We start from the raw sequence: 25,755 nt of genomic DNA, 5'->3' as shown, positions 1-25,755 counted from the left end.
GCCAGCGAGTGCGTGTGGACCCACGAAGGAAGGGCCCCGGCGCGACCACGGAGCGTGGCCGTGGAGGTAGGTACGGGACCTGGACCGGCCACCAGGTAAACAACGCGGGCATCCCACCGCCCAGACACACAGTGCGACTCAGGTATGCCCGGGACTCCGCTGATCCTCCCAAGCGCACACCTCGGCCCCCTCCCGCCTCCCGCCCAGCCACCTGGGAGACCACACGCGACCCTCATCAGCAGGCAAGCGGCCCCCTCCCTCCCTCCCTCCATCCATCCATCCATCCACCCACCCACCCACCCATCCATCCATCCATCCATCCACCCACCCACCCACCCACCCATCCATCCATCCACCCATCCCTCCCTCCACCCATCCATCCATCCATCCACCCACGCGCCCGCCCACCCACCCATCCATCCATTCACCCACCCACCCACCCACCCACCCACCCACTCATCCATCCATCTACCCACCCACTCATCCATCCATCCATCCATCCATCCATCCACCCACCTACTCATCCATCCATCCATCCATCCATCCATCCATCCATCCATCCATCCATCCATCCATCCATCCGCCCAGGGGCGGAACGCCCCCCAGGACTAGTCGCCAACCAGCTGCGAACTCGGAAGAAAAGCCGCTGGAGGGGTGAGAGCTGGCAAGCCGGGGCAGGAAAGGCCTCCGCGTCCCCCCACTCCCTTTGGGACGCTGCGGGAGAAGCCCTGCGGGCGCACACAAGCACGCAGTGGTCCCCCCATGGACGCAGACTCGGAAGGGTGAGATGCAGGCCAGGGTTGGTCTGCAAAACACAGCTGCGTGGTAGCTGGGCCCCTCAGAGCCTGTGCGCAAGGCGCCCCAGTGACCAAACTCAGAGGCGGCTCCCCAAAGCACATCTAGCGGGGCGGCGGCAGGGGGGTCCTGTACCCCAAGGCACCCTCTCAGATGGCTGAGAAGCCTTTCTCACCCAGGGCGCATCGTCCCCACTCATGGAACACCCCATAGGCCCGCGACAGCACTAGAGTTCCGAAGGGTGGGGAGGGGGGGAAGGGCCACCGGGACAGAGGCAGCACAGGGACACCCCAGCGCCCCCATATGGCCCTCAGGAGGGAGCTGCCCATGCTGCCTGGGCTTGTCCTCTGGCCCCACTGAGCCTCGTCCACAGTGAACTAAAGAGAGCGGCCTTGTTGCTTCTGGAACGCCTGCAAGACTCAGGACAGAAAAACACTACATGGAGGGAGGAAAGAGGAGAAACCAGCAAAACAGGGTCAGCCAGCACAGCTTCTCTGACTCAGTCCCATTGCGATCTCTCAAGGGGCCCAGCCCCACTCAAGTGAGGGATGGGCGTGCCTCTCCTGTCCAGCCAGACTCCCCCAGGCTCCTCCAGTGCATGGGGCTCATGAGGAATGGGAAACACCACCCCCAGCTCGGCCTCGGGCACCTGAGGGACATCCTGGAGTGCTCCAAGGGCACCACTGAGGGCCAAGGGCAAGCAGTGCAGGCTCCCCCAACAGGGAGGCGCAAGGGCCACTAAAATGAAAAAAATCAGTATCCTGTTTCCTACAGTAGATGCAATGGCATATCCTATTCTTTTCCCACATGGTGAAACAGCTGGGGAATGGATATTGCTTTAAGACTCAGAGACGACAGTGTAATCCACAATAATACTAGATTCAACAGATGATGCTGAAAAGGAAAGTTTTCCCATCAAATATCTTAAAAGTATTACTCCTTTGGGAATGCCGTGTCATAAATTAGAATTGAAAGTAGGTGTGATCATCCTGCTACTGAGAAATTTTAATAGTAAATGGGGTCTTTGTAATGGTACTAGATTTATTATCACAAGATTGCGACCTAACATAATCGAAGCTGAAGTATTAACAGAATCTGCGGAGGAGAGGTTATTCTGATTCCAAGAATTGATTTGTGCCCGTCTGACACTGGCCTCAGTGTTAGAATAAGTTTATCAGTCATTGTTTTCATCAGTTGTTTCTATATCATGTTTTTGTTTCTATATCATGTTTTTGTTGTTTTTATATCATGTTTTTATTGTTTTTATATCATGTCTTTGTTGTTATATCATGTTGTCATTGTTTATTAATCAATTTATTATTTTCATATACATTTTACTAATTTTCTTTCACCTCTGATACTTCTATTACAGAGAAAGGGAGAATAGCAATATTAAAATATTTCTTCTAATTTCCTTTCAATGTGCAATGAATACGTGCACCGCCACTAGTGATGTTATAAACATCCAAATGGCCCTTGGCAGAACAAAGGTTCCCCACCCCTGAAACAAAGGAGCTCGCTCTCTTGTGTTCTTGGCTCTCTTGGGACTTGTGAGACTCTGGGCTTGTGGGGCTCTCTTGTTCCATGTGGACCCCACACACACTGGCTAATGGACTGTGACTAGCCTGATGCTGAGCTGGAGCCAGCTCCAACATGGAAAGGAAACTCTGGACAAGGGCTTTGCTTGTGGCTCCACTGCAACCCCAGCTATTCTTCTTCTATGACTGGACTAAGGGAAATGGGACTTTGGAAACCCAGCGGGTGTAATTCTACAGGAATAAACCTTTCTACCATATCTCATCCTCCCTGGGAGTATCGAGAAATGCTTCTTCCAACAGCACCCCAAGAACTCCACTTCCACTGATAACAATTATAGAGGAAGAGAAACGAACACACTAATAAGTGATGTCTCCTTTTAAAACCCTACTATCTACATAATTACAGAGAGATACTTTGTTTCTCCTTTGGAATTTCAACATGATGTGGACACCCCATTTTTGAGACCATTCTAGCAATGAGAAAGAAAAAGAAAATTATAAGAACAGGAAAAGAAGAAACAAAACTATCACAATTTATAGATTATATATCTGTTCATATAGAAAGTCCAAAAGAATCTGCAGATAAAATATTCACGTAAGAAAAAAACAAGAGTTTAGCAAGGTACTGAATCCAACCTCAAAATGCAACACAATTTTATTTCTAAAGCTGGCAAGAAAAAGAAAATAGAATTTTAAAATGATATTTATACTAGGATCAAGAGTATTAAATGATTGAGAATAAATCTAAAAAACAAATGAAAGATCTCTATGGGAAATATTTTAAACATTGAGAGTTAATCAAACATTATTAAATAGTTTGGAAAACTCAGTTTTATAAATGTATTTTCTTCACAATTTATTTATAGATACAGTCAAAATCTTTGCGATGTATTCGTAGTGCTTGAAGGGGGTTTATAAAAGATTTTTGGAGCCCTTCCTGCTTTCTTCCCTTCCCAAACATTCGGTTCTAAGGCATGGGGACAAAATCAGTGAGGTGTGGTGGCCCAGGGTGAGGTGCTGGAGCCTGGATGGAAGGAGGAAGGTGTAAGTCTGGGAGGGGCGCCCTGCACAGTGCTGGAGCTCAAGTCAGAGCATCCCTGAAAGGTGAATTATATAGGATGAGAGATCAAAGACTGAACAAGGTCAGGAGGCATCCATACAGGGGCAGAAGGACAGCCCTGCTTCAGTTTTTAGAGCCTGATGGGGGAAATCATCTGCAGAAGAGGTGGCACAGGGGTCTGGGAAAGGATGGGGTGCAGAGGGCATACAATTAGAAGGGACAGCAGTGGAGACAACCCAATGTGGGGTGTTACAATCCAAGCCGGGGTGATGAGGACATGTGCATAGGGGCAGGGACAATAGAGACTGGTTACAAACAAGAAGATTGAACTATTAATCAAAGATACTGATGATGGGAGCCAGCTTACTGTCAGGAAGTTAAAAATTGAAAGCGAACAACTAGAATGCACCATGTTGGATTAGATTGGAAGCATTGGTAAGAATTCTTGCTTTTCAATATATTTTGATCCAGAACTGGAGATTAATGTATGCATGTATGTATGTGTATATATGGGCACACATGATTCTCTGCTGCTCACTGAGGGAACCTATGAGCAATAACCCCAATAGCAATATGCACACCTACCACAATTCTTGCCCAGATCTTGGTTTCTAAACATCACTGTCCCTGAAAGGAATCAGGGATTTTATGAAAAAACTAGAGGCCCAGTGCATGAAAATTCATGTACTGGAGGGGGGTCCCTCAGCCTGGCCTGCCCCCTTTCACAGTCCAGGAGCCCTCAGGGGTGGGAGGTGATCAAGCTACCAGGGGAAGGCGACGTCCCATCACACCTCTGCTGTTGCCAATGCCAGAAGCACAAGCCTCGGCCAGCCTTGGTTACCTGAGCCTCAGGCGGCCCTCGGCGGCTGGGAAGCTGCTATCTAAGACTTGCCTGTGCCTTGGGCTGGCCCTGGGTGGCTGGAGGGCTGAAGAGACTGGGGGACTCCGGAGGCAGGTGTACAGAGCAGCCGGGCCCGCCTGGGGGCGGGCCCAGCCATGCCACACACCTGCCGCCCAGGCAGGACTGAGGAGACTGGGCACTGCCATCTTGTGGGTGTGGGTGCAGCCATCTTTGAGGGTGTAGCAGTCAATTAGCATATTCCCTCTTTATTGGCTGTGGGCACTTCCATCTTTGTGAGGGTGTGATGGTCAATTAGCATAGTCCCTCTTTATTAGATAGAATGGCTGATTCTAGGGCTGGGGCAGAAAACCACAGGATGAACTTGAAACATCTTGTTGTCCAGAGAGTAAGGAAGTGCCCAAACAATAATGGGGACAGGTCAAAACACATGAACTCACCTTGAAATGGGACCACTGGCCCAATCTGCGGAAATTAAGCATCAAAATAATAAGCTTTCCCTTCTCGCTCACTTGTTTGTTTCACGTTAAGCATTTATCAATGTAGAAGGAATTAAATAATGAGAATATCATTTGGCAAAAAACATAATAATTGATTCATGCAAGGATAATCAGTAAATGCTAAATCTAGTAGGTGTAATTTTGAGGAGTAACAAAATATTTACAGACACTCAGAGTACCTCCACACAAGATATTTGTGACATACAAAGGTAAATAGTACCTTTACTGTGGACAAACCTGGCAGACACTTCATAGCCACATGATCACAGTCAACACTGGCAGCAATGGAGCCGAGCACGTGCCTGCAGATTTGCTGCATGGGAAGAAGTCTGCATTGCTTGGGTGACATTCCTGCCCACATGGTATAACGTGAAGCTACATGAGGAAACTTCAGACAGACCTAAGTGGAAAGTCTACAAATAACTGGCCTATACTCTTCAAACTGTGAATGTCATGAAAAGCAAAGGAAGCCTAAAGAAATGTCCCAGATTAAAAGAGACTAAAGAAACAAGACAATTAGACATAACACATCATCTTGGATTTACTTGGACTATAAAGGATATTGTTGAGACAACTAGAGGCCTGATGCACAAAGATTCGTACAAGAATAGGCCTTCCTTCCCATGGCTGCGGGCACTGGTTTCCCTCCAGCACCTGGGACCCGGGCCTTCACTCTGGCTGCTGCCTTCCACCTTCGTTCTGGCCCTGCTGCCCTCCTGTAGCTCCCTCCACTCCCCATCCCCCCCTCATAGCAGGCATCCCGCCCCACCCCGGCTGCTCTATGCCTGCATGCATGCACTGCCCAGAGGCCCAGAGTGGCCATGGTGACAACGCAAGCATCCCGGCCTGGCCGCTTCCATCTTTGTTGCATCGATTTGCATATTCCCTCCTTATTGGTTGTGGGCGCCTCCATCTTTGTTGTGGAGTGACGGTCAATTTGCATATTCTGTCTTTATTAGATGGGATAGCAAATATCTGAATAAGATCCAAGATTAAATATTAACACTGACCCAATTTTAATTCCCTGATTTTCATAATTATACTACAACTAGAGGCCCGGTGCATGAATTCATGCATGAGTGGGGCCCCTTGGCCTGGCAGGCGATCAACGCCGATCAAGGCCAGCTGGCCAGGGGGAGGGACCATGGGATGTCAGCCAGCCCCAGGAAGTTGGCTGTGGGAGTGCACTGACCACCAGGGGGCAGCTCCTGGTGGTCAGTGCATCATCAAAGCACCCAGTCATTCAGTCGACCAGTGGTAACGGTCCCTTAGGCTTTCATATATATAGATTATGTAAGATGATTCCTCTTATTTAGAAAATGCACACTAAAGTATTTAGGAGTAAAGAGGTATCATGTCTGCAACTTACAAATGGTTCATATATTATATCTAACCAACCTTCATTTACATTTATTTAGGTAATAGACAAGAAGGGAAAAAGGATAAAGTAAATGTAGTAAAATGTTAACACTTGGGGAATGGTTTTATGAATTCTTTATACTATTCTTGTAACTTTTCTATAAGACTCAAACTTCTAATACAGATTATTTCTAAAATAAAAATTCTAAAAATAATTTTAACAACTTACAAACCATTAAATGAAATGAACCATGAGTTCATATGGATAAATGAATAAATCAAAAGTTTAATGAAGGAGAGATATTTACACTGACTCTAAAAACTTCCCTATAAAGCAATAATTGTGAAGTGAAAAGGAAACATTACAGAGGAGATAGTACCTTCACTGATCAAAGTTAACATCATCAAGAATGGCAAATCAAAACTGTAGGTCACATCACAGAATGCAATGAGAAGAGTATAGGACTTCTTCTGTGATGCTCTTGCTAAAAATGTCTGATCTAAATATTAGCATAAGGAAACATCAGGAAAATCCATGATCTGAAATTGAAGGATGTTCTACGTACATTAGTGGAACTTCCTCTTCAAAAGATTCAAGGTCATGAAAGTCAAGGAAAGGCTAAGGACCTGTTCCAAACTGAAGGAGAAGAAATAGTCACTACAGCTCAGTGTAACCCATGGATCTGAACAGGGTCTTTATGCTATAACAGGTACTACAGACAAGTGGCAAAAATTGAAAAGGATGCAAGGATGAAATTATAGAATGTATTAGTGTGAATTTTCTGATTATGAAAGTGGTATGGTAGACAAGTGGAGTGTTCTAAAGGAATAAGGCTTGGTGGCACAGTGTCAACAATTTACTCTCAAATGGTTCAGGGCAACAGAGTTCTTTGTACTGAAACTTGGATCTTTCTGTAATGTTAAGACTTTTTCTAAAAAAATCAATTAATAAATGGAAAAGTAGAAAAGCCTTAGGCAAACTTTATTTCCCCCCACAAGGAAAGATTTTTAAATCAGTCTTTAAAATTATATAAGTCCAATAGCACTATAACAATTTTAATACAGATAATTAGAAGCCATAGCAGCAGATATCAAAATTATGTCTATCTAAATCTTTAGGACCAAATATTGTGATAAAATTGGAATATGCAAAAAAATCTATCAACTAGCATCATTAAAATATGAATGACAAGTTGTTTGTTTGGATGTTGTTTAAACAGTTGGTATTTGGGCAATCTGAGTTATGTGTAACTCAATAGTGCTGGCTTTCATCTACAAAATCTGCTTAAAACTTAGTTAGATGCCCCCAAAATACCCCAGTTTAAAATACTATATAAATTTTCATCAAACATATGATCACAAATTTTTTCTTTAATAAAAAGTTCATGTCATGTGTCTAATGGAAAACAAAATGTTATGTAAACAGTCCAGTAAATAATTTTTTATTGTTTATGTTTCAGATCATGTAATTTTTCATCAAAATCTCTTTATATTCTTGTTGTGTTTTCAAAAGTAGATTTTGACATGAACTTGACTGACTGATTGATCCTACAGATCTACAGGACAAACTCTATAGGATTCAGCTTCAAATTTAGCAGCATCTGGAAAGAAAAAGAATTATATTCTTTAAACTACAACTAAGTATAAGTGTTAAGAAGAATAAAGACATCTATATCTGGATACAATAAACAACACAAGAATACTATGAAACATAATTATTAATTCAATGGTTGCACACTGTATTAATTGATATCATGGATAAGTATCAGAGCTTCTGGTTTTCCCCATCCTTCATTCATTTATTCAACACTATGCACTAAGGTAGTATGAGAAGCACTGGAGTTACAAGATGAAGATGACATAGCCCACCCCTGAACAATCATCCTATCTAATAGAAGAGTAATATGCAAATTAACCATCACTGCACTACACCCACAAGCCATGCCCACCAGCCAATCAGGAGCAAGTATGCAAATTAACCTAACCAAGATGGCTGCGGCCACGGGATGATATATAGCTTATGAAATGTGTCCTTTAAATATTACTTTTAGAGACTGGAGCATTGGGGATTGCACAAATAGAAAAATAATCACATAAATAAAATTAATTCAGACTCATTTTAATTTTAGATAATAGAGAACAGTCATATATAATGCAATTTAGATTAATCTGATAAAAATGCAATTATTATTGGTCCATTGAATAACCATATTTTCAGAAAAGTAATGTTTGATACCATTGGTTTAAAGAAGTTTAAACAAGTCAAGTTATATTTCACACGGAATGCATTACTTTGCGATTCCAAGAAACACTGCTATTTATAAAATTTTAGCTTTTTTATTTTTTACTTAAATTGATTTTTCTTTAAAATGAGCTTTCCAGCCCCCTTCAGGCTGAGTGCTGCTAGCCTCCAGCCCCCTGAGTCATGTTTCCCTGCTGTGGAGGGGGGGTGGGGGCGGCCCATGGGGGCGCTGAGGAGCCACACAGCGTTCTGCGCCTGGCGGGCGTGTTGCTGGGTTAAGGGTCTGTCTGCTCCTGATGGCGCTTCAGCTTCTCCTGCCCCGCTTGCCACTCCTTCCTGATCCCCAGGCCCCAGCCCACTGGTCGGTCCTGGCACAGCCCAGGCCAAAGCAATGGGAACCCTCCGAGGTGTACCTGGAGCAGCGGCCTTCGCAGGGGAAGAGCCAGTGTCTTCCGAGCCCGTGGTGACCCCTGGTGACTCCTTGCCAACGCTGGGATCCAAACGCAGCCTGACTCGGTAGAAGATGGTGTCTGCATTCTAAATCATGAAAAAGCCCATAAAAGAGATAAGTGACTCCGGTCTTGATATATTCAGATGAGTCTGTTGCTTCACATTTTGCCCTTGACACTGTTTTTGGATGAAGACATCAAAAAATGCCTCAAGGATTCAGAGAAAAAAAACTCTTTCCTAAAGGAAAGAGTAAGATTTTTGGAAGAAAAGCTTACAGGTGCTCTATTAGATGAAGAAACAAGTTCTGTGGGCCGAGAACAAGTAAATAAGGCCTCTCATGCATATCAAGAGGTTTGTGTTGATAGAGATAATTTAAAGAGCAAATTGGACAAAATGAACAAAGACAACTTGAATATTTGAAGTATTGAATGAACAGCAGCAGTCTAAAGAAGTAGAATTCCTCAGGCTAAGAACAGAGGTGGAAACACAGCAGGTGATAAGGGATTTAAACCTACCTTCACACTTTAGCAGCAGAGGAGCAGCGAGGCTGGATCCGCTGCCATAGGGGGCGGATCCAGCCTCACTGCTTGGTCCTGGTGAGGCCCAGGAGGGCGGATAGGCCAAGACACTCTAGCAGTGGCGGAGTGGCAAGGCTAGATCCGCCCCCTCTGGCAGCGGATCCAGCCTTGCCACTGGGCTCCTGCGGTGCCTGGCCAGGCTGACAGGCCCAGACACTCCAGCAGCACCATCTTTGTTGGGTAAATTTGCATACTCGCTCCTGATTGGCTGCTGGGCATAGCGAAGTGATTGTCAATTTGCATGTTTCTCTTTTATTAGTGTAGATTTTATGTCAACATTAATGAAATAGGTACTATGTGTGTCACATTTTTACATAACTTGAATTAAGAAACTACCTATTGAACATTATTATCTGTTCCCCCAAAAGCTCCTTTCCTAAATATTTACTTCTGTGATGTTTATGCTTATTTCTAGGTGAGGACTGTGTCCAGAAGGTGGAAGGAGCTTGAAGTCGCAATGATAATAAGGAAAACACATCTGCCATTTTATTTCTATTGTGTCATTTTCAACAATATAGAAAGGTGAGAAAAGCACACACATGAAAACAATGTACCAGCAACTTTCAATTCAAAGGATTTGTCATTAGAAGGATTGTTCTCAGAACTGGTAGTTCCCAAACTCTGTCCCACAGGAATCTGTTTCCCCTGGGGACACCTGCAGGATTGAGAGCTTCAGAGTCTCCACCCCCCTTCAGTGAGGCAGCTCGATTTGTCTTACTATATAAAACATTTCCATGCAAATTCTAAAAATAAAAGTGCTAGTCTGAAAAAAGATTTAAGGTATGAAGATCGCTGATTTATTTTTTATATTTTTTATCAAGCATATACTCTATATGTCATATTTAACGGAAAGTTCCATAGATTTCTGCTTTCTTACACAAATCATAGTGCAGATAAATATGAACAAACTGCTAGGATTTGGAATTGGTATAACTTCCTTCATGCTCTGTTTCTTTCTTGTATTTCTTGCTAGTGTCAATTTGTCTGTCATTAGCAGCCAGTCTTTTCTACCTCCCCTTAACTGCCATTTCTAATATGTTAGTGATTGAGAAACCAGATAAGCAAACTTTGAAACTTTGGCTCCAAATACACAATTCTGCTTGAAGGCTTTAATATCCCCTGAATAAATTGCACAATATTTAACATTCTTATTTTGTGGCAGCTCTTGTGGTTACTCAGAGTGTCATTTACTTTCTGGTTCCTGTCTCTCTTTTAGACAGTGGAGGACTTGTCTGCAGGCATATAAGCATGACCAATGAAAATCACCAACTTAGTCCAAGTCCCTAATTTGACCTAAGAGGCAACAAAGGCTCAGAGAGATTACAGGTTGCCTGAGGTCACAAAACCAATTAGCTACAGGCCCAAAGTGGGCTCCAAGGCTTCACCCTGAGCCTAAGGTTCTGTGCCAGCTCCTTCCTCATATTCAGGATAAATACACAAATGTTTAACTATAACTCAGAGAAAATGAATATGTAAAACTGTCATGTAGCTCAATAATGTTTTGGTATGAGACACAAAATAGTAGCTTCTAACTCAATTATAAGTTTTAAAGCAATGAGTAAAAATATAGGAACAGAAATTAATATCATAAATCCTATTAAGTAGCAGTCATTACACTCAATTTATAAAGCACAAATTATTTAGCCACAGGACAAGAAACTTAAAGGAGAAAATCTTTAGCTAAACTAAGGAAATTATTCCTTAAAGGAACTATCCATTCCCTACAAATAAAACTTGGTTTACCAAAATCAATCAACAAATGAATTATCTGCGTTGGGGGTTATCTATAGCAAAATTTAAAACACAAAACAGATTTCTCTTTACCATCTAGCATACTTCTGCCCAACCTCTTTCATCCTTAGTTGGTCTGTATACAAGACATGAACTTAATTTCCATTATGATTGAACCCCATCAGAAAGTATAGGAGCACCTTCACTTCTCTGCCCTCCAGTCTCCACATGAGGCCTTAGACTCTCTCTACCTTCCTCACGAGAGGATGGGAGATTTACTTCATGTGTGCACTTGAGAAAAGGAACTAAGGATGCTTGCTTAGCTCCAAAACACTTGTTTGAAAAGACATGTCTGCCCACAGTCACATGAATTTGACTCTCATCTCTGCAGGGAGCAGCCTGCCCAGGGACAGGTGTCAGGTATTTCTTTCCTCCACTCACAACTGGGAGTGAGACTTCCTGATTTGGGATGAGTGTTCAGAAGCCCTGTGACCCCACATCTAAACCACATTTTCCAATGCCTTACTATGTGTGAGTAAGCAAGCTAGTAAGTCCATCTCCATCTGCCTGACTCCTCTGATCTAATCTCAAAAGGAAAACAGGGCTGTCATTTGCCACCTACCCCAGCACAGCTCCAACAAGAAAGGTGACTACTCTACACTTACAGAAATGTCTTCTCCTTCCTTGACTTTATACTTAATGCACATTGTTCAAAACAGGCCCCACTTTAAAGACGGGAAGTTGTATTTTAGAAAGAGAAATGTAAAGAAGCCAACAACAACAGCCAAACACAACAAATTCAAATATATGTTCTTTCATTCAACACTAATTTATTTATTTTATTTTTTTATATTTTTATTGAGTTTATTTATTTCAGACAGGAAGGGAGAGGGAGAGAGAGATAGAAACATCAATGATGAGAGAGAATCATTGATCGTCTGCCTCCTGCATGCCCCACACTGGGGATCAAGCCCGCAACCCAGGCATATGCCCTGACCTGGAATCAAACCCGTGACCTCCAGGTTCATAGGTCGACGCTCAACCACAGAGCCACACCGACCGGGCAACACTAATTTATTGATAGGCTACCATTCAATTATATTTGATATTACAGGTTGGAAAATAATGTTGCCTTCTCTTTTTGAGACCAATTGATATACACATACAAACCACACACACATCTACATTCCCATGTGGGATATATGTTCAGTAACTATTGATATTTTTAAGTTAAATTTTGATATCATTATTATTTTAAATGTTATAAAAATAAATGTAATATACTAAACATAATAAAATCAAGTACATTGGCACATTTAAACCATAGCAATTCATTATCTAGCTGTAAACGGGTTAATGTGCGAAAGAAATACATTATCAGTTTGTAAATATCAAAAACATGTATTTTGTTGCAGAAAAAAAGAACTGAGAAAAAATTTGCTGATCAAGGAGCTGAAAAGTTAAGTACAGAGAAAAATGAATGAAAAAAAAGCATAGGAAGAAGTTGAGCAATTATCTGTTGCCTTTAAAAGATAAAATGACTACAGTGTAATTCTCTAAGTGGACAAAATAAAGTGAAGGAAGACATGAGGAATTATATAGAGCATATAATTGATGTGATAAACAAGTTTATTAAGCTCTGCTTCTGCCTTCTGAGAAACTAGCATAACCACAGTGAGAGTTTGAAAAGAGGTAAAATGCAGAGTAAAAAGGCACTGCTTGTTGATATAAACATGAGGTCTGTGTTTCCTTGGGAAGCACTGAGACTCAACATTTTGTTGAGACACAATGTTCTGTCTGCTATGTACAAAGGTAATGTCTTAGGAATAGTAACTATTTTAGCTTTCATGTATTTGTATACCAAGAGTTGCTAACTGAATACACATTTGAGAAATAGAAAAAAATTATTTAAATAAATTATTAGAGTTCTAATATTTTACGAAAGTCTTAGAAATGAATCAAAAGTCCAAAATCAATCAATGTAAAATTGAGTCTCCCTATTTAACACAGATTGAAAGGACAATGAGGAACTATGTGACATGCATTGTGTTAGGAACACAAATACTGAAAAACAGTTGAATATAAAAAATTTTGAAATCAGAGAAATTCTATCAGTTATAAGATTCTCAAGAATAAATTTTTAAATTTTCAGTTCTAAGAAAACAATTCTATGTGCACGAAAATCTAGTGATATGTCTGTTCAAGCTAATTTTAACTTTTGTAATTTATCATAATATCATTAAATAACAAGTGAAATAAAATTGTGAAATCACTTCTGATGTATTGGACAAACATCCAGAATTAAACTAGAATGTGAAAACTAACGGTAAGAATTAGAAAAACAGATATGTAGCAATCTATATCAGTACAATGGAATCAATTGGATAAGGCTCACCTCCATGTAATGATGACAAAGGCAACAAACCTAAATATCATCAACATGAAGAGACGTGAAATCACAGATTAGAGCGATACTTGATTATACAAATCATTGTCCTTAAAGTTAGAAAAACAATGCCGAGTAACACAGAACTCCATAGTAGGAATAGTCCAAAATGTTTAAACCGTGCAAATAAAGGGGACTGATAAACAAATTCAATATTGATGTGTTTGTAACATTTACTCTTTAGAATCATAGTTTAAAAATCTTTAGAAGTCTGTTGTTTTGTACTGCCCCATCCCCAAACCCACCCTTTTCTATTTATTTAGACAACATGTTACCATCTCTCATAGAATTAGTTGTTTTCCTAATGGCAATAATTACATTCCCAGTGACTCTACAAGGCACCTTCTTTCCGTAGGTCTAAGAATTTTGTAAACAACAACTGCTATAGAAATTTTGGCGACCCATCTCTATATCTTGATAGATTGGTGCTTCATACTCTCTCTTACTGAGTCTAGCATGATTTGGCGAACCAATGCCCCACAAGGAAATTATGTATACCTTGAATTACAATGTTAAGTTTAAAATCAACTATTCTTTTCAATTTATATAGAAATACTAAAAGTAAGTACCTCATTACTCCCAAAATACTAAACAAAAAAATTTCCACAAGTATCTTCCCTTGCATTGCTTCTGCATTTACATACTCTTTCCTATTCATTTTGCAAAATGAGACATTTTCTGATTTTCTGGTGAAAACATTTCAACTCTGCATCATAGTTTTGCTTAACAATTTACAAAAGCATTTGATTTTTTTTTTTTTTTTTTTTTTTGTACCCAGTAACCCAGTTTCACAAATTTGGGACAACTGAGACCTTATTTGGCCAAAAGGCTGTCTAGAAATTCTTAGCTTTGCTCTTCTATGTTGTGTTATGATGAAGCAAACTGAGAGAACTAGGTTGACGTCTCATTTAGCACAGGCCTGTGCTACCTTCCTCTGCATGAAAAAGACCATAAAAACATCTTTAAAACCATATACCATCGTCATTGATTGAAATGGGTATTTCAGCGTGTGACGTCAGCATCATGACAAAGTGTGTCTCCTCTTAAATCTACAACAAGTGGACATCTAGCACCCAACAAAGGCTCCTCTGCTCAACCTGGAAAGTGAGCGTCTTGGGATGTGCAGGAGAGGCAGGATGGAGAGAAGAGCAGGACAGGCCCCTACTGCAGTTCTCCAAGGACAAGCCCTAGCACACACAGTAGTGGTGGGGGAGGCAGGGTGCAGTGCCCACACCACTGCCCAGCAGCATTCCCTCCCCCTCCACAAATCCAGGTCCCTCCCCAGTTACAGCTGTGCTCACACCACCACAGACCAGCAGCAGCAGCAGAGCCAAGTCTCCAGCCTCCAGGCCACAGCACACACTGCTACCAGTGGCCAAAGGGAATGAGGTAGCAGCTCAGTGGGCTCACAAACGGGCTCCCCTCAACTGGCCACACACAACCTACCACAATTCTCCAGAAAGAAACTCAAAATAATGGACGATTGTGATCTAAATGAACAGAGAAATCAAAATAGCCAAATAGTCATGAAGGAACTCAGCGAGATACAAGAAAACTCAAAAGTCAGTTCAATGAGCTCAGGAATAAAATTAATGAACAGAAGTAGTACTTTACCAAACAGATGAGAAGTATAAAAAAGAACCAAACAGGAATTCTATTGCTGAAGAACTCAATAATAAGATGAAGAATTAATATTTTAATAGCACTGCTACACAATGAAAACTAGTTGCTATTTTAAGACTCCCTATCATTGCCATCTTAGTCATCAGTCATTCAAGTGCTGTCAAGATAAACAGACATAAGTAAACTTCATTTAAAAATTCAAATATTAATACATAAATTTAAAAATAAAAATTCAAATATTTGCTAAACTATTTTATGAAATGCACAGCTGCTCAGCAAGACATTTTTATAACAATTGGAATAAAAATGCTGAAGTAAATAACAATTAACAGTTCTCTGACCTAAGAAGATGACAAACCTTTTCACTTAAAGACTGAAATTAATCCTATTAGTGCTATAAGTTTATTTAATTCATAAAAAGAATTTATCTCCATTTAAGTAGCAAACATCCATATATGGTTAAGTATTTAGATGTCAATCATTCACTTATGCTTAGGGGTGGAAAAGTCAGGGTTTAGCAAAACTTAAAAATTGTTATGAACCATCATCAAATTAAAATCCATTAAAAAGTAAGCCAAAGCATCTCCAAGTATACTACTGATTATTAGACAATAATATATAATTTCTAAAACCAAACTGAAATGCAGCTTTTTAAGAAGTTTAAAATGTGTCACTTTAGTCATATTAATTGAATAAAGTTAATGTTAGGTGTCTCTTGAAAATGGGAGATCCCGGGACTTAAAAATGATTATAAAATTTCTGTCTCCTTTCTATATTAGCACAATGATTAAGACTTTTTATTACTGTGTATTAGTCAATTCAGCAACTTGGAATTTCACCAAATGAAACACAAGAATTATATCAGAAATCAGAAACCCAAGGGAAAAACAGATAATATAACTAACCCTGCGGTAAGTTGAAGTGCATGGCCTTGAGGTAGGAATCTCCACATTTTCTCTTGGAGTAGAATTTCTCTTGGGTACCAAACTATTATTAAGATTTCTGACAAAAGGCGTTTCCAGGACTGGCCTCATATTAGGAGCGCTGAGCAAAAGTCTCTGCTGCTGTTTCTCCAGGAGAAGTTCCTTGATGACCTCTGCTAGCCTCTCCTCAGTCCTGGGAAAACTATAAAAAAAAATGCTTAGTATTTTATTTTTCATTATGTGACTTGCAGTATTTTAAAGTAGCCAGGATAGTAAATGGAATTGCCCATTAAATAGCATTTTAGAAATGAAAATGTGTCAGAGAAGATCTACTCTATTCAAGTATAGGTTCTTAATTTTTCTAAAAAAGTACTTATTTTTCCAGGCAGTGGGGAGAGGGGCTCCCAGCTAAGTAATCCAAAGTAGGAGGCTATCAGTGATGCAGACGGCTTATCAGGTAATACTTGCTGCCTCTGGAAGGGCTGTACTTACAAGACCCTTAAAGATGCCCTTGGACATATTTAGTAGTCACTTCAGGGATTAAAAAAAAATCCCTCAAAGACATTGTCAAGCATTTGCCTTCACCACCTTATGCAATAAACTCATTACCTTGGAGATAGTAATCATTTGACACCAAGGCATAATTTAGAGCAACAGCCTCTAAGGAAGAAGAAGATAGCCTGGCTGGTGATCAAATGAACAAAAAATAGCTCCAGAGGCCGTCTATATATATAGAAGACTAATATGCAAAGTGTCCCCTCGGGAGTTCAATCAAGAGACCAGAGTTTGATTGCTCACTATGACATGCGCTGACCACCAGGGAGCAGCGTGGAACAAAGGGAGGCCCCGGCCAGCAGCCAGAAGGCCATGATAGGCCCTGATCACTGGCCAGGCCTAGGGACCCTATCTGTGCACGAATTTCATGCACCAGGTCTCTAGTCTATTGATAGTAACAAAGATCACAATCAAGAAAGTAAATATACCAAGTACCAGAATGTGTTGGAGTAACTTAACCCTTTGTGTTTAAGTTGTTATCTTAAGTATTTCTATTTAGAGGATAAGAAGTCTTACCTAATAATAGACAAACATGTAAATTGACCGTACCTCCGCTATGCCCATAGCCAATCAGAGTATGCAAATTAACCCAACAAATATGGCGGTTAATTTGCATACATAGGCGCCCAGCACCTGGGTCCCGGGAACATCCTGGCACCCAGGTCACTCTGAGGTAAGCCCCGTGTGGGCTCTGAGCAGCCTGGGAAGGGCCTGAGCCAGGGGGCTCCTGGGCAGGGCCAAGCCTGAGATCAGAGCCGAGGGGACAGCGGTGGAGCCAGTGATCGGAGGGAGCTGGGGGTCCCTTGCCCAGGTCTAAAGCTTCAGCCAGAGGCTTTTGGCCTGGGCAGGCCTGGGAAGGGGTGGAGCCGGCGATCGGAGGGAGCTGGGGGTCCCCTGCCCAAGCCTAAAGCCTCGGCCAGAGGCTTTAGGCCTGGGCAGGGCCCAGCTGGCTATTGGTTTGAACAACAGAGGAAACACCTTTTCTGACTGCTCATTGGCTAAGCTTCCTGTATGCCACTGGTAATATTCTTAGTGACTTGGGTAATAGAATCCAAAAAGGTGATCTAGGGTTTTTCACCACACTTCTGGAGGAAAAAACGAAGGTCTGCTGCTGGAAGGCTGAGAAATGTCATATCCTGCTCTAGCCGGTTTGGCTCAGTGGATAGTGCCTCGGCCTGCCGACCGCAGGGTCTGGGTTCAATTCTGATCAAGGGCATGTACCTAGGTTGCAGGCTCCTCCCTGGCCAGGGCCCAGATCAGGGCTCATGCAGGAGGCAACCAATCAAAGTGTTCCTCTCACTTTGATGTTTCTCTCTGCCTTTCCCTTTCTCTTGCACATTCTCTAAAAGTCAATGGAAACATATCCTCAGGTGAGGATAAAAAAAAAAAGAAAGAAATGTCATAGCCTATGAAAGACACATCTTGAAAATGCCTAAAGAAAGTTGTCATTTTTTCATGGTGAAGGGACTGAAGTCCGTGTTGATGAAATCACCTTGGTGGCTGTGGTGACTGGCAGTGGCCGCAGCAGCGGGGTGATGGGGCTGGTGCTTTCCCTTGATCAGTCCAGTCGCCTCCCATGGGAAGCGGGCCTAAGCTGTCAGTAGGACATCCCCTGAGGGTTCCCAGTATGTGAGAGGGGGCAGGTTGGGCTGAGGGGCCCCCCACCCCCAGTGCACAAATTTTGTGCACCTTGCCCCTAGTTTTATAATAGTATCGCTGTCTAAATTTTAGAGCTTCAAGACACTCAGCTTAAAGACTAGTAGTAGACCTCAGGTCCCTGCTGATTGCTCCTTATGGTATGACAGTCAATTTGCATATTCAATGTCCAATGAAAATATTTAGGGAGGGGGAAATAAGGGCATATAAAAGCAAAAAGGGGGAGAGATGAAACTGTCTTGGAGGGATATTTGAAAGGAAAGTTTATTTACTAACATCTCTTTCAAAGTTATAAGATTTCGTTGGCTTTCAGGCCCTACTAATCTATGAACCTGGCCAAATAGTAACTATGTTTAAAGTTTAGAGGCTAATTAATGAGTTAAATTTATTTTCTCTGATTCTGCATTTGACTTACTCAGTTAGTTTATTTTCCAATAATTTTCTGCCTTCCAATTATTCTTGGTAGAGTCGCACATATTTTTCCAATTCTCTTTGGATATCATCTTGAGAAGTTTGCCCTTTGGAGATTTTTGATTCCAGCTCTTTATTTCTGAGTTTCAAATGACTTCTTATTAAAGCACTATAGGCCTGGTGCATGAAATTTGTGCATGGGGGAAGGGGTCCCTCAGCCCTGCCTGCACCCTCTCCATTCCAGGACCCCTCAGGGGGTGTCTGACTGCCAGAAATCCCTCTTGTAATCTGGGACTGCTGGCTCCTAACCGCTCACCTATCTGCCTGCCTGGTTGCCCCTAACTGCCCTTCCCTGCTGGACTGGTCAACCCTAACTGCCCTCCCCTGGCAGCCTGGTCACCCCTAACTGCCTCTCCCTCGGCCCCCGCCACCATGGCTTTTTCCAGAAGGATGTCCCAAAGGTTGTCCAGAAGATGTCCAGTCTAATTAGCATATTATGCTTTTATTAGTATAGATAAGTATTTGTCATATTATTCTTTACTTTTCTATATGTATTTAAAATACTCCAGAATATTTTAAGCAAATAAAAAATGGTCAAGTTGCAGAAAAATAAAAATTTTGAAATACAACCTGGTAGGCTTGAAAGCAACAACATTTGTGTAAAAGGGCATAAGTTGCAGTCGGCAACAAAACTTGTTGTCAGTATTGCTTGGTTCATATTCTTTTGTTGGAAAGGTGTGGTTTAGGCAAAGGAGAAAAGGAAACCAGCTCAATAAAAGAGAATGTCTGATTGGGCCGTTGCCACAGCAGAGAGGCAGGTGCGGCAAAGGTTCAGGCTGTCCCACAGGCAAGGACGTTTGTGTGTATGGGACACCAAGGGACACCTGTCACACCTGAAACACAATTTGCTAACACTCACAATTGCAGAGCTCAGGAAGAATCACTGCTTTTAAAACTACTATTCCCCTGACATATAAAATATACATACATATAAATATACATGCATCTTCTGAGCTTCCCCTGCCCTCCACTTAATATTTGGCTATGGCATCTTTTCATGTCAACGAACTGGATGTACAGACATGATTTTTAATGGCTACAGTGTTATCCCTGCCTGTTTGACATCACTGTGGTTCACTTCACTAATCCTTTATTGTGGGGCAGGCTGTTTCCCGTTTCCCCTGGCATCAACAACTACAGTAAACATAACTGCTTATTGGACTGTTTACTTAGGACACATTCACAGACATGGGACTCCTGGCCCAAAGCTAATTCACTTGAATTGTGATCCACATTTCCAAATTGACTTTCTAGAAAGTGCTTCTGTTTGTTTAGTCCATTGGTTTTAAATCAGATTACACACCCACAAACGGGGTAAGAGAAAACTGTTCAATGTGCCTTCGGCAAATCACAAACTCTTGCTGAACTTGAGCGACCCCTTCCCGGCATAGCTGTCTGCACGCTTTTCAGGGCACTTTTGAAGGAAGGAAAGGGATCTGGCACCCCGTGGGGACAGAGCTGGAAAAGCAAAGTTTCCCAAGGTGGTGGAAGCGCAGTGGGAACACTCCCATCTGGGGGAGGGTTGTGCCTGGATGCCCCCTGAACTCCGGGGCGGGGCACACGGGGCAGGGCCACTCGGCCATGTCCCCCTCTGGCAGAGTCCCGGCCAGCCCTGAGCTCTAAGAGACCCCGGCGCACTTCCCTGTCCCCTTCCCCGGGCAGGCAGGGACAGCAGGTGGTGGGGAGAAGGTGCCATCACTCCCAGTCCTGACTCCCGAATCCCGCACACTGTGTTACTGAGAAACCTTAGGCGGGGACAGGTCACCGGGCACGGGACCAGGAGGATCCGACCGGAGGGTGAAGTCCAAGGAGGAGTGGGTGGCGCAGCCGAAGGCTCTGTGTGGGTGTGTGTGTGTCACCCCGCCAGTTGGGGGGGTGCATCCTTAGTTCCCCCGCCCCGGCTCAGCGCCATGCAGCCTTAGGTCCCTGCTGATTGCTCCTTAAGGCTCCTTACGGAACCCAGACTCCACTGTGGGTGCAGCCATCTTGTGTTACTGGATCCCCGGCTCTGCTGTGGAGGATGCCATCTTTTTACGGTGTGATAGTCAATTTGCATACTTCCTCTTTATTAGATAGGATGATTGTTTATCATCTGCTCTGACATTTCTTGAGATTCTCTTTATGTCTATAGCAAATAAAAAGGATACATTCTTAAAATATTTATAACGTGAACATTTATATTTGTTTTCTTTAGTTTTGAGTCGACTCAGAGATCAGCTATGGGTGTGAAAAAAGCCAAAATTTAAAATATTTATCATCAATGTCCCCTGAATTAAATCTCAGTTGTAAAGTTAATCATTCTTCTATTAGTACTCATGTAATATAATAATTCAAAGAATAATAGAATCAGTATAAGATATTAAAAGTTAAAAATATAACTTAATTCAAGAGTATGGTACAATTTTAAAATCACGTTTTTTACCTTTTCTTCCTAATAGTCTTGTTTTACATCAACTGGTCTTAAAAATAAAATGATTCTCTACTAAGAATCATTTGGAGAGATCAATTTAGTGATAATAATGTTGGAAACTAAAATATTGAAAAGGAAAAACAAATGCCACCTTCCTTCCAGAAATCTACACAATAAATTGCTATTAAAGGAAGTAGAGGAAACGCAAAAACACTGTATTTATCCAAAAGGTAATTTGCAGTGAAATGAATTAAAGCACATTAAATCAATAAATTAACCTGTAAAAATGAACTGACTTGTTCTACTGTGTCTGCTATATCCCGTCTTGCTGCTTCTTCAATCTTCTTTTTATGCTCTTCTGCTTCACAGGATTCTACTGTATTCATTTCCGTATTTGTTATGAGGTTTACTGCTTCTTGTTTCGCCTTCTTTACTCTATCTTTTAGTTCTTCACGTCTCTTTAGAAGTGCTTCCACTGATAACTCCTGTGGAGGTGTCTTTTCTTCATCCAGACGTACACATTTTGAAGATGCAGGTTGCAGTTTTGTTATAAGCTCATCATTCTGCATGAATAAAAGAATATAGTTTGGTTATGAAGGTGTGGACACCAATATGAAATTTTGAAATGAATTCAGTTGCAATAAAATGTTACCTATACTCTGGTAGGGTTTTAGAATGTGGAATCTTGAATTACTCAGAATCAAGACCAAAGTTAAAATGACCAGGAGTCACAAAAATATATTTACTGTTGTCGTTTTGCCCCACAACATCTCTTCTGCACTTGATTTTATACTCTTTTTTCTATGACTGGTTCATGTCTTTCCTCCACAAAATGACTATACATTGCTCCTGAATAGAAAGTCTCTTACCTCTTCCCCCATCTTAACACTTCATAATCTTTAAAAAAAAAAGTTTTATGGCCGAAACCGGTTTGGCTCAGTGGATAGAGCGTCGGCCTGCAGACTGAAGGGTCCCGGGTTCGATTCCGGTCAAGGGCATGTACATTGGTTGCAGGCACATCCCCAGCGGGAGGTGTGCAGGAGGCAGCTGATCGATGTTTCTCTCTCATCGATGTTTCTAGTTCTCTATCCCTCTTCCTTTCTCTCTGTAAAATAAATATCAATAAAATATATTTTTTAAAAAAAAGTTTTATGGATATCATATTGAGGTTTTCAGGACTGAGTCAACAAATGCCTCCTAAAATAAGACTTTCAAAATGAGATTAATTAATGAATCTTATAAATATAGACTCTAATGCCATACATCTTGTACTGAACTACAAACATTTGATGCTAATTTGAATTGCATTCCAAAAAGAAAGGATTCCCTGCGTTACTGAGAAATTACATCTCTCACTGTAAAAGTTTAGCAAGATGAGCCCTACATTTTTTTTAGAATAAAAAAAAAAAATGTGTGTGTGTGGCCGGGGGGAGGGGGGGGCCTTAATCCAATAGTCCTATCTTGAAATTTTTTGTTACTTCCCACAAAATAAGAGAACATACTAAACAAAAACAACATCATCAACAACAACCATCTTGCTGGAATGTCAGTGATCATGACCTGGGAAAAACTACTTTCCTTCAGATACAATGGTTATTTGGTAAGACAAGGTGAGGGATGCCGAGTTTTTGAAGCACGTCTCCAGATTCTTTGGCACTTGTCCATGAAATAGGTGCTGGCCTGAGGGCTAACTGGGTTCTGGGGAATAGGATATGGTGACTGCTGTGTGACTGCTATGTCTGGTGCCATCTGACTCTCTCCCCAGGGAAGCTCGCCCTGAGACCCCGCCACCGTGTTGTGAAGAAGGAAGCAGCCCAGGCCACGTGGTCAGTCCTCATACAGGTGTCCAGCTGAGACTGCCCAGCGAACGTCCCAGCCAAAAGCCCGCTGCACCTGACAAACCCATGAATGAACAAGCCTTTAGATGATTCCACTTCCCAGCTTCAGGTCATCCCAGCTGGTGGCAAGTGGAAAAGGAATGAGCTGGCCTCACTGCAGATTTGTGAACAAGTAAATGCTGCTTTAAGACATGAGTTTGGAGGTGGTAATTAAGCAGCAATAAGTAACTGGCACAGATACTGACGTTAAAAATAGGGTGCTGACACTAAAAAGAAACGCATACAGGTGTGGGAGTCCCTTTGAATAGGAGGCAGGGGGAACTCCACATAATGTAGAGAAGCGTGAGAATGAAAACCAAAAGGGCCTCCAAGAAAAAGTTCGTGGAGGCCTGATGGCCCCTGAGGAGGCTGACAGCACGGGCTTCTGGGCAAGTGAACACAATGACAGTGAAACAAGGATAACAGGGATTCTTGCTAGGAAGCAGCTGAAAGTGAATTCAATGAGAAACACAAGCTCAAGAAAGACAATTAAATAAAAAAGAACCCTGATTTACATGTTTCAAATATCCATTTCCCATTTATACCTTCTCCCACATGTACAATTGTCAAAAATGCAAAAATAAAGAAATGGCTCTGGGCTAACATCAAATCCAGGGTGTCCAGGAAGACATGGTCTCAGGATGAAGCCAAGACTTATAAAACCCTTAAGACCTCAGAAGCATTTATGTGGTGCCTCAAGGATTTTCAGAATGTAAGGATGTTAAAGGCACTGTCCTACACCTCCAGGAAGCCCAAGGTGAAAAGCTTATCTGAAAACAAGTTGTGAGGTGGCTTTTCTAATGCCATCAACCCCCAAAAATTAACTGGACACTCAAAGCTTCTAAGAGAATGGTAGTAGGAGAAACCCTGCCTGCTAGCTCCGCCTCTTTAAGGGAGACCCGAACAGAACACAATCAAAAGACCCTGTGGGCCTTAGATGTTCCACAGGGAGGAAGCAGGCTGCAAAAAGAGCTGCAAGCACAGGCCATTTCTTATGAAAAGGACAGAGCAAAGTCTCATAGGGAACAGACAAGGGCCACAGAGAAGCACTCCAAGGTTAGGACTAAGCGTACCTTTCCTCAGTGAGGCAACAGAGAGGATTGTGAAATCACTTTAAATCTCAGTGGCAAAATAACGGCAATGCCTTTTGGCACCATTTAAGTACAATTTCTCCTCTAGCTTACTTCAAACTTGCTTATGTTATACCTGTGTTTCTCCATAGGAAACTAATTGGCTTAAAATTTTGAGATTTCAGCCCTAGGCGGTTTGGGTTAGCGGATACAGCTTCAGCCTATAGACTGAGGGGTCCCAGGTTCAATTTCGGTCAAGGGCACATGCCTGGGTTGTGGGCTTAATTCCCAATAGGGGGCATGCAGGAGGCAGATGATCAATGATTCTCTCTCAACATTGATGTTTCTATCTCTCTCTCCCTCTCTCTTCCTCTCTGGAATCAATAAAAAAGAAGTTTTTAAAAATAAAGTAAAATTTTGAGATTTCAAATTGAGACATTTCTAAAAAGGAAAGGTGACAGTCCAGATTTTAACCTTTTCCTCCCCAGGCAGTGAAACCTACCAGCAAGTCTATGAATTAAGAGTTAAACGCAATGAAGGAAATGGCTAAGTGAGCAGATCCTGTGACCAGGATTTCATGGAAATGGAAGTGAAGTGGGAGGCACTGGGTTAGAGGTTGAAGGTTTGAATGGAGAAAAAAAGGAATGGGTGTTATCTTTGTAAGCCTACTTTCCCATCATGTCACAGAGTCTGAAAAACATAAGCTGGCCATAGGTTTTATCTAGAAACAAGAAATCTCCACAGAAGTGGAGTTAAAGACATTCCACTACACTGACATTTTATCCTATACTAGAAGCCCAGTGTGCGAAATCGCATGGCCTTGCCCACCCGCGTGCACCCCGCCCATCCACACACACCTCGCCGCGCTCACGGACCTGCCCACTCGCACTGGTCTTTCTGGTGTTAGGGCCACTGGGTTTTATAATCTACTAGAGGCCCGGTGCACGAAATTCGTGCACGGGGGTGTGTGTGTCCCTCAGCCCAGCCTGCACCCTCTCCAATCTGAGACCCCTTGAGGGATGTCCGACTGCCCGTTTAGGCCTGATCCTACCAGGACTCACAATCCAGGCTGGCTCCCAACTGCTCACCTGCCTGCTTTCCTGATTGCCCCTAACCACTTCTGCCTGCCAGCCTGATCACCCCCTAACCACTCGCCTGACAGCTTGATTGATGCCTAACTGCTCCCCTGCCAGCCTGTTTTCCCCTAACTGCCTCCCCTGCAGGCCTGGTCATGCCTAACTGCCCTCCCCTGCAGGCCTGGTCCTCCCCAACTGCTCTCCGCTGCAGGCCTGGGTCCCCCTCAACTGCCCTTCCCTGCAGGCCCGGTCGCCCTCAACTTCCCTCCTCTGCCAGCCTGGTCACCCCTAACTGCCCTCCCCTGCTGGCCTGATCACCCCCAACCACCCTCCCTTGCAGGTCTGGTCCCTCCCAACTGCCCTCCCCTGCTGCACATCTTGTGGCAGCCATCTTATGGCCATATGGGGGCAGCCATCTTTGACCACATGGGGGCAGCCATCTTGTGTGTTGGAGTGATGGTCAATTTGTATATTACACTTTTATTAGATAGGATAGAGGCCTGATGCATAGCTGTGGGCAAGCTGATTTGCCCTGA

The 25,755-nt window shown here is 42.5% G+C and overlaps 1 protein-coding gene across 1 annotated transcript in view; it reads right to left on the bottom strand.

Moving 5' to 3' along the window:
* Window positions 1–7,659: 7,659 nt before the first annotated feature.
* Window positions 7,660–25,755, bottom strand: part of LOC308241402 (putative coiled-coil domain-containing protein 144C) — a gene marked incomplete at both ends in the record, with an annotated part of 79,696 nt that continues 61,600 nt past the window's right edge. The window contains 3 exons of the mRNA XM_080654806.1: window positions 7,660–7,712; window positions 8,767–8,890; window positions 21,493–21,759. Coding sequence (XP_080510932.1) covers window positions 7,660–7,712; window positions 8,767–8,890; window positions 21,493–21,759 — 444 coding nt within the window. The remainder of the gene's footprint in view (window positions 7,713–8,766; window positions 8,891–21,492; window positions 21,760–25,755) is intronic.

This window comes from Plecotus auritus (genome assembly GCF_963455305.1).
Source record: "Plecotus auritus genome assembly, chromosome: 1".
Lineage (NCBI taxonomy): Eukaryota > Metazoa > Chordata > Mammalia > Chiroptera > Vespertilionidae > Plecotus > Plecotus auritus.
Note: the sequence above shows the minus strand (reverse complement) of the source record. Positions and strands in the feature narration are given on the sequence as shown.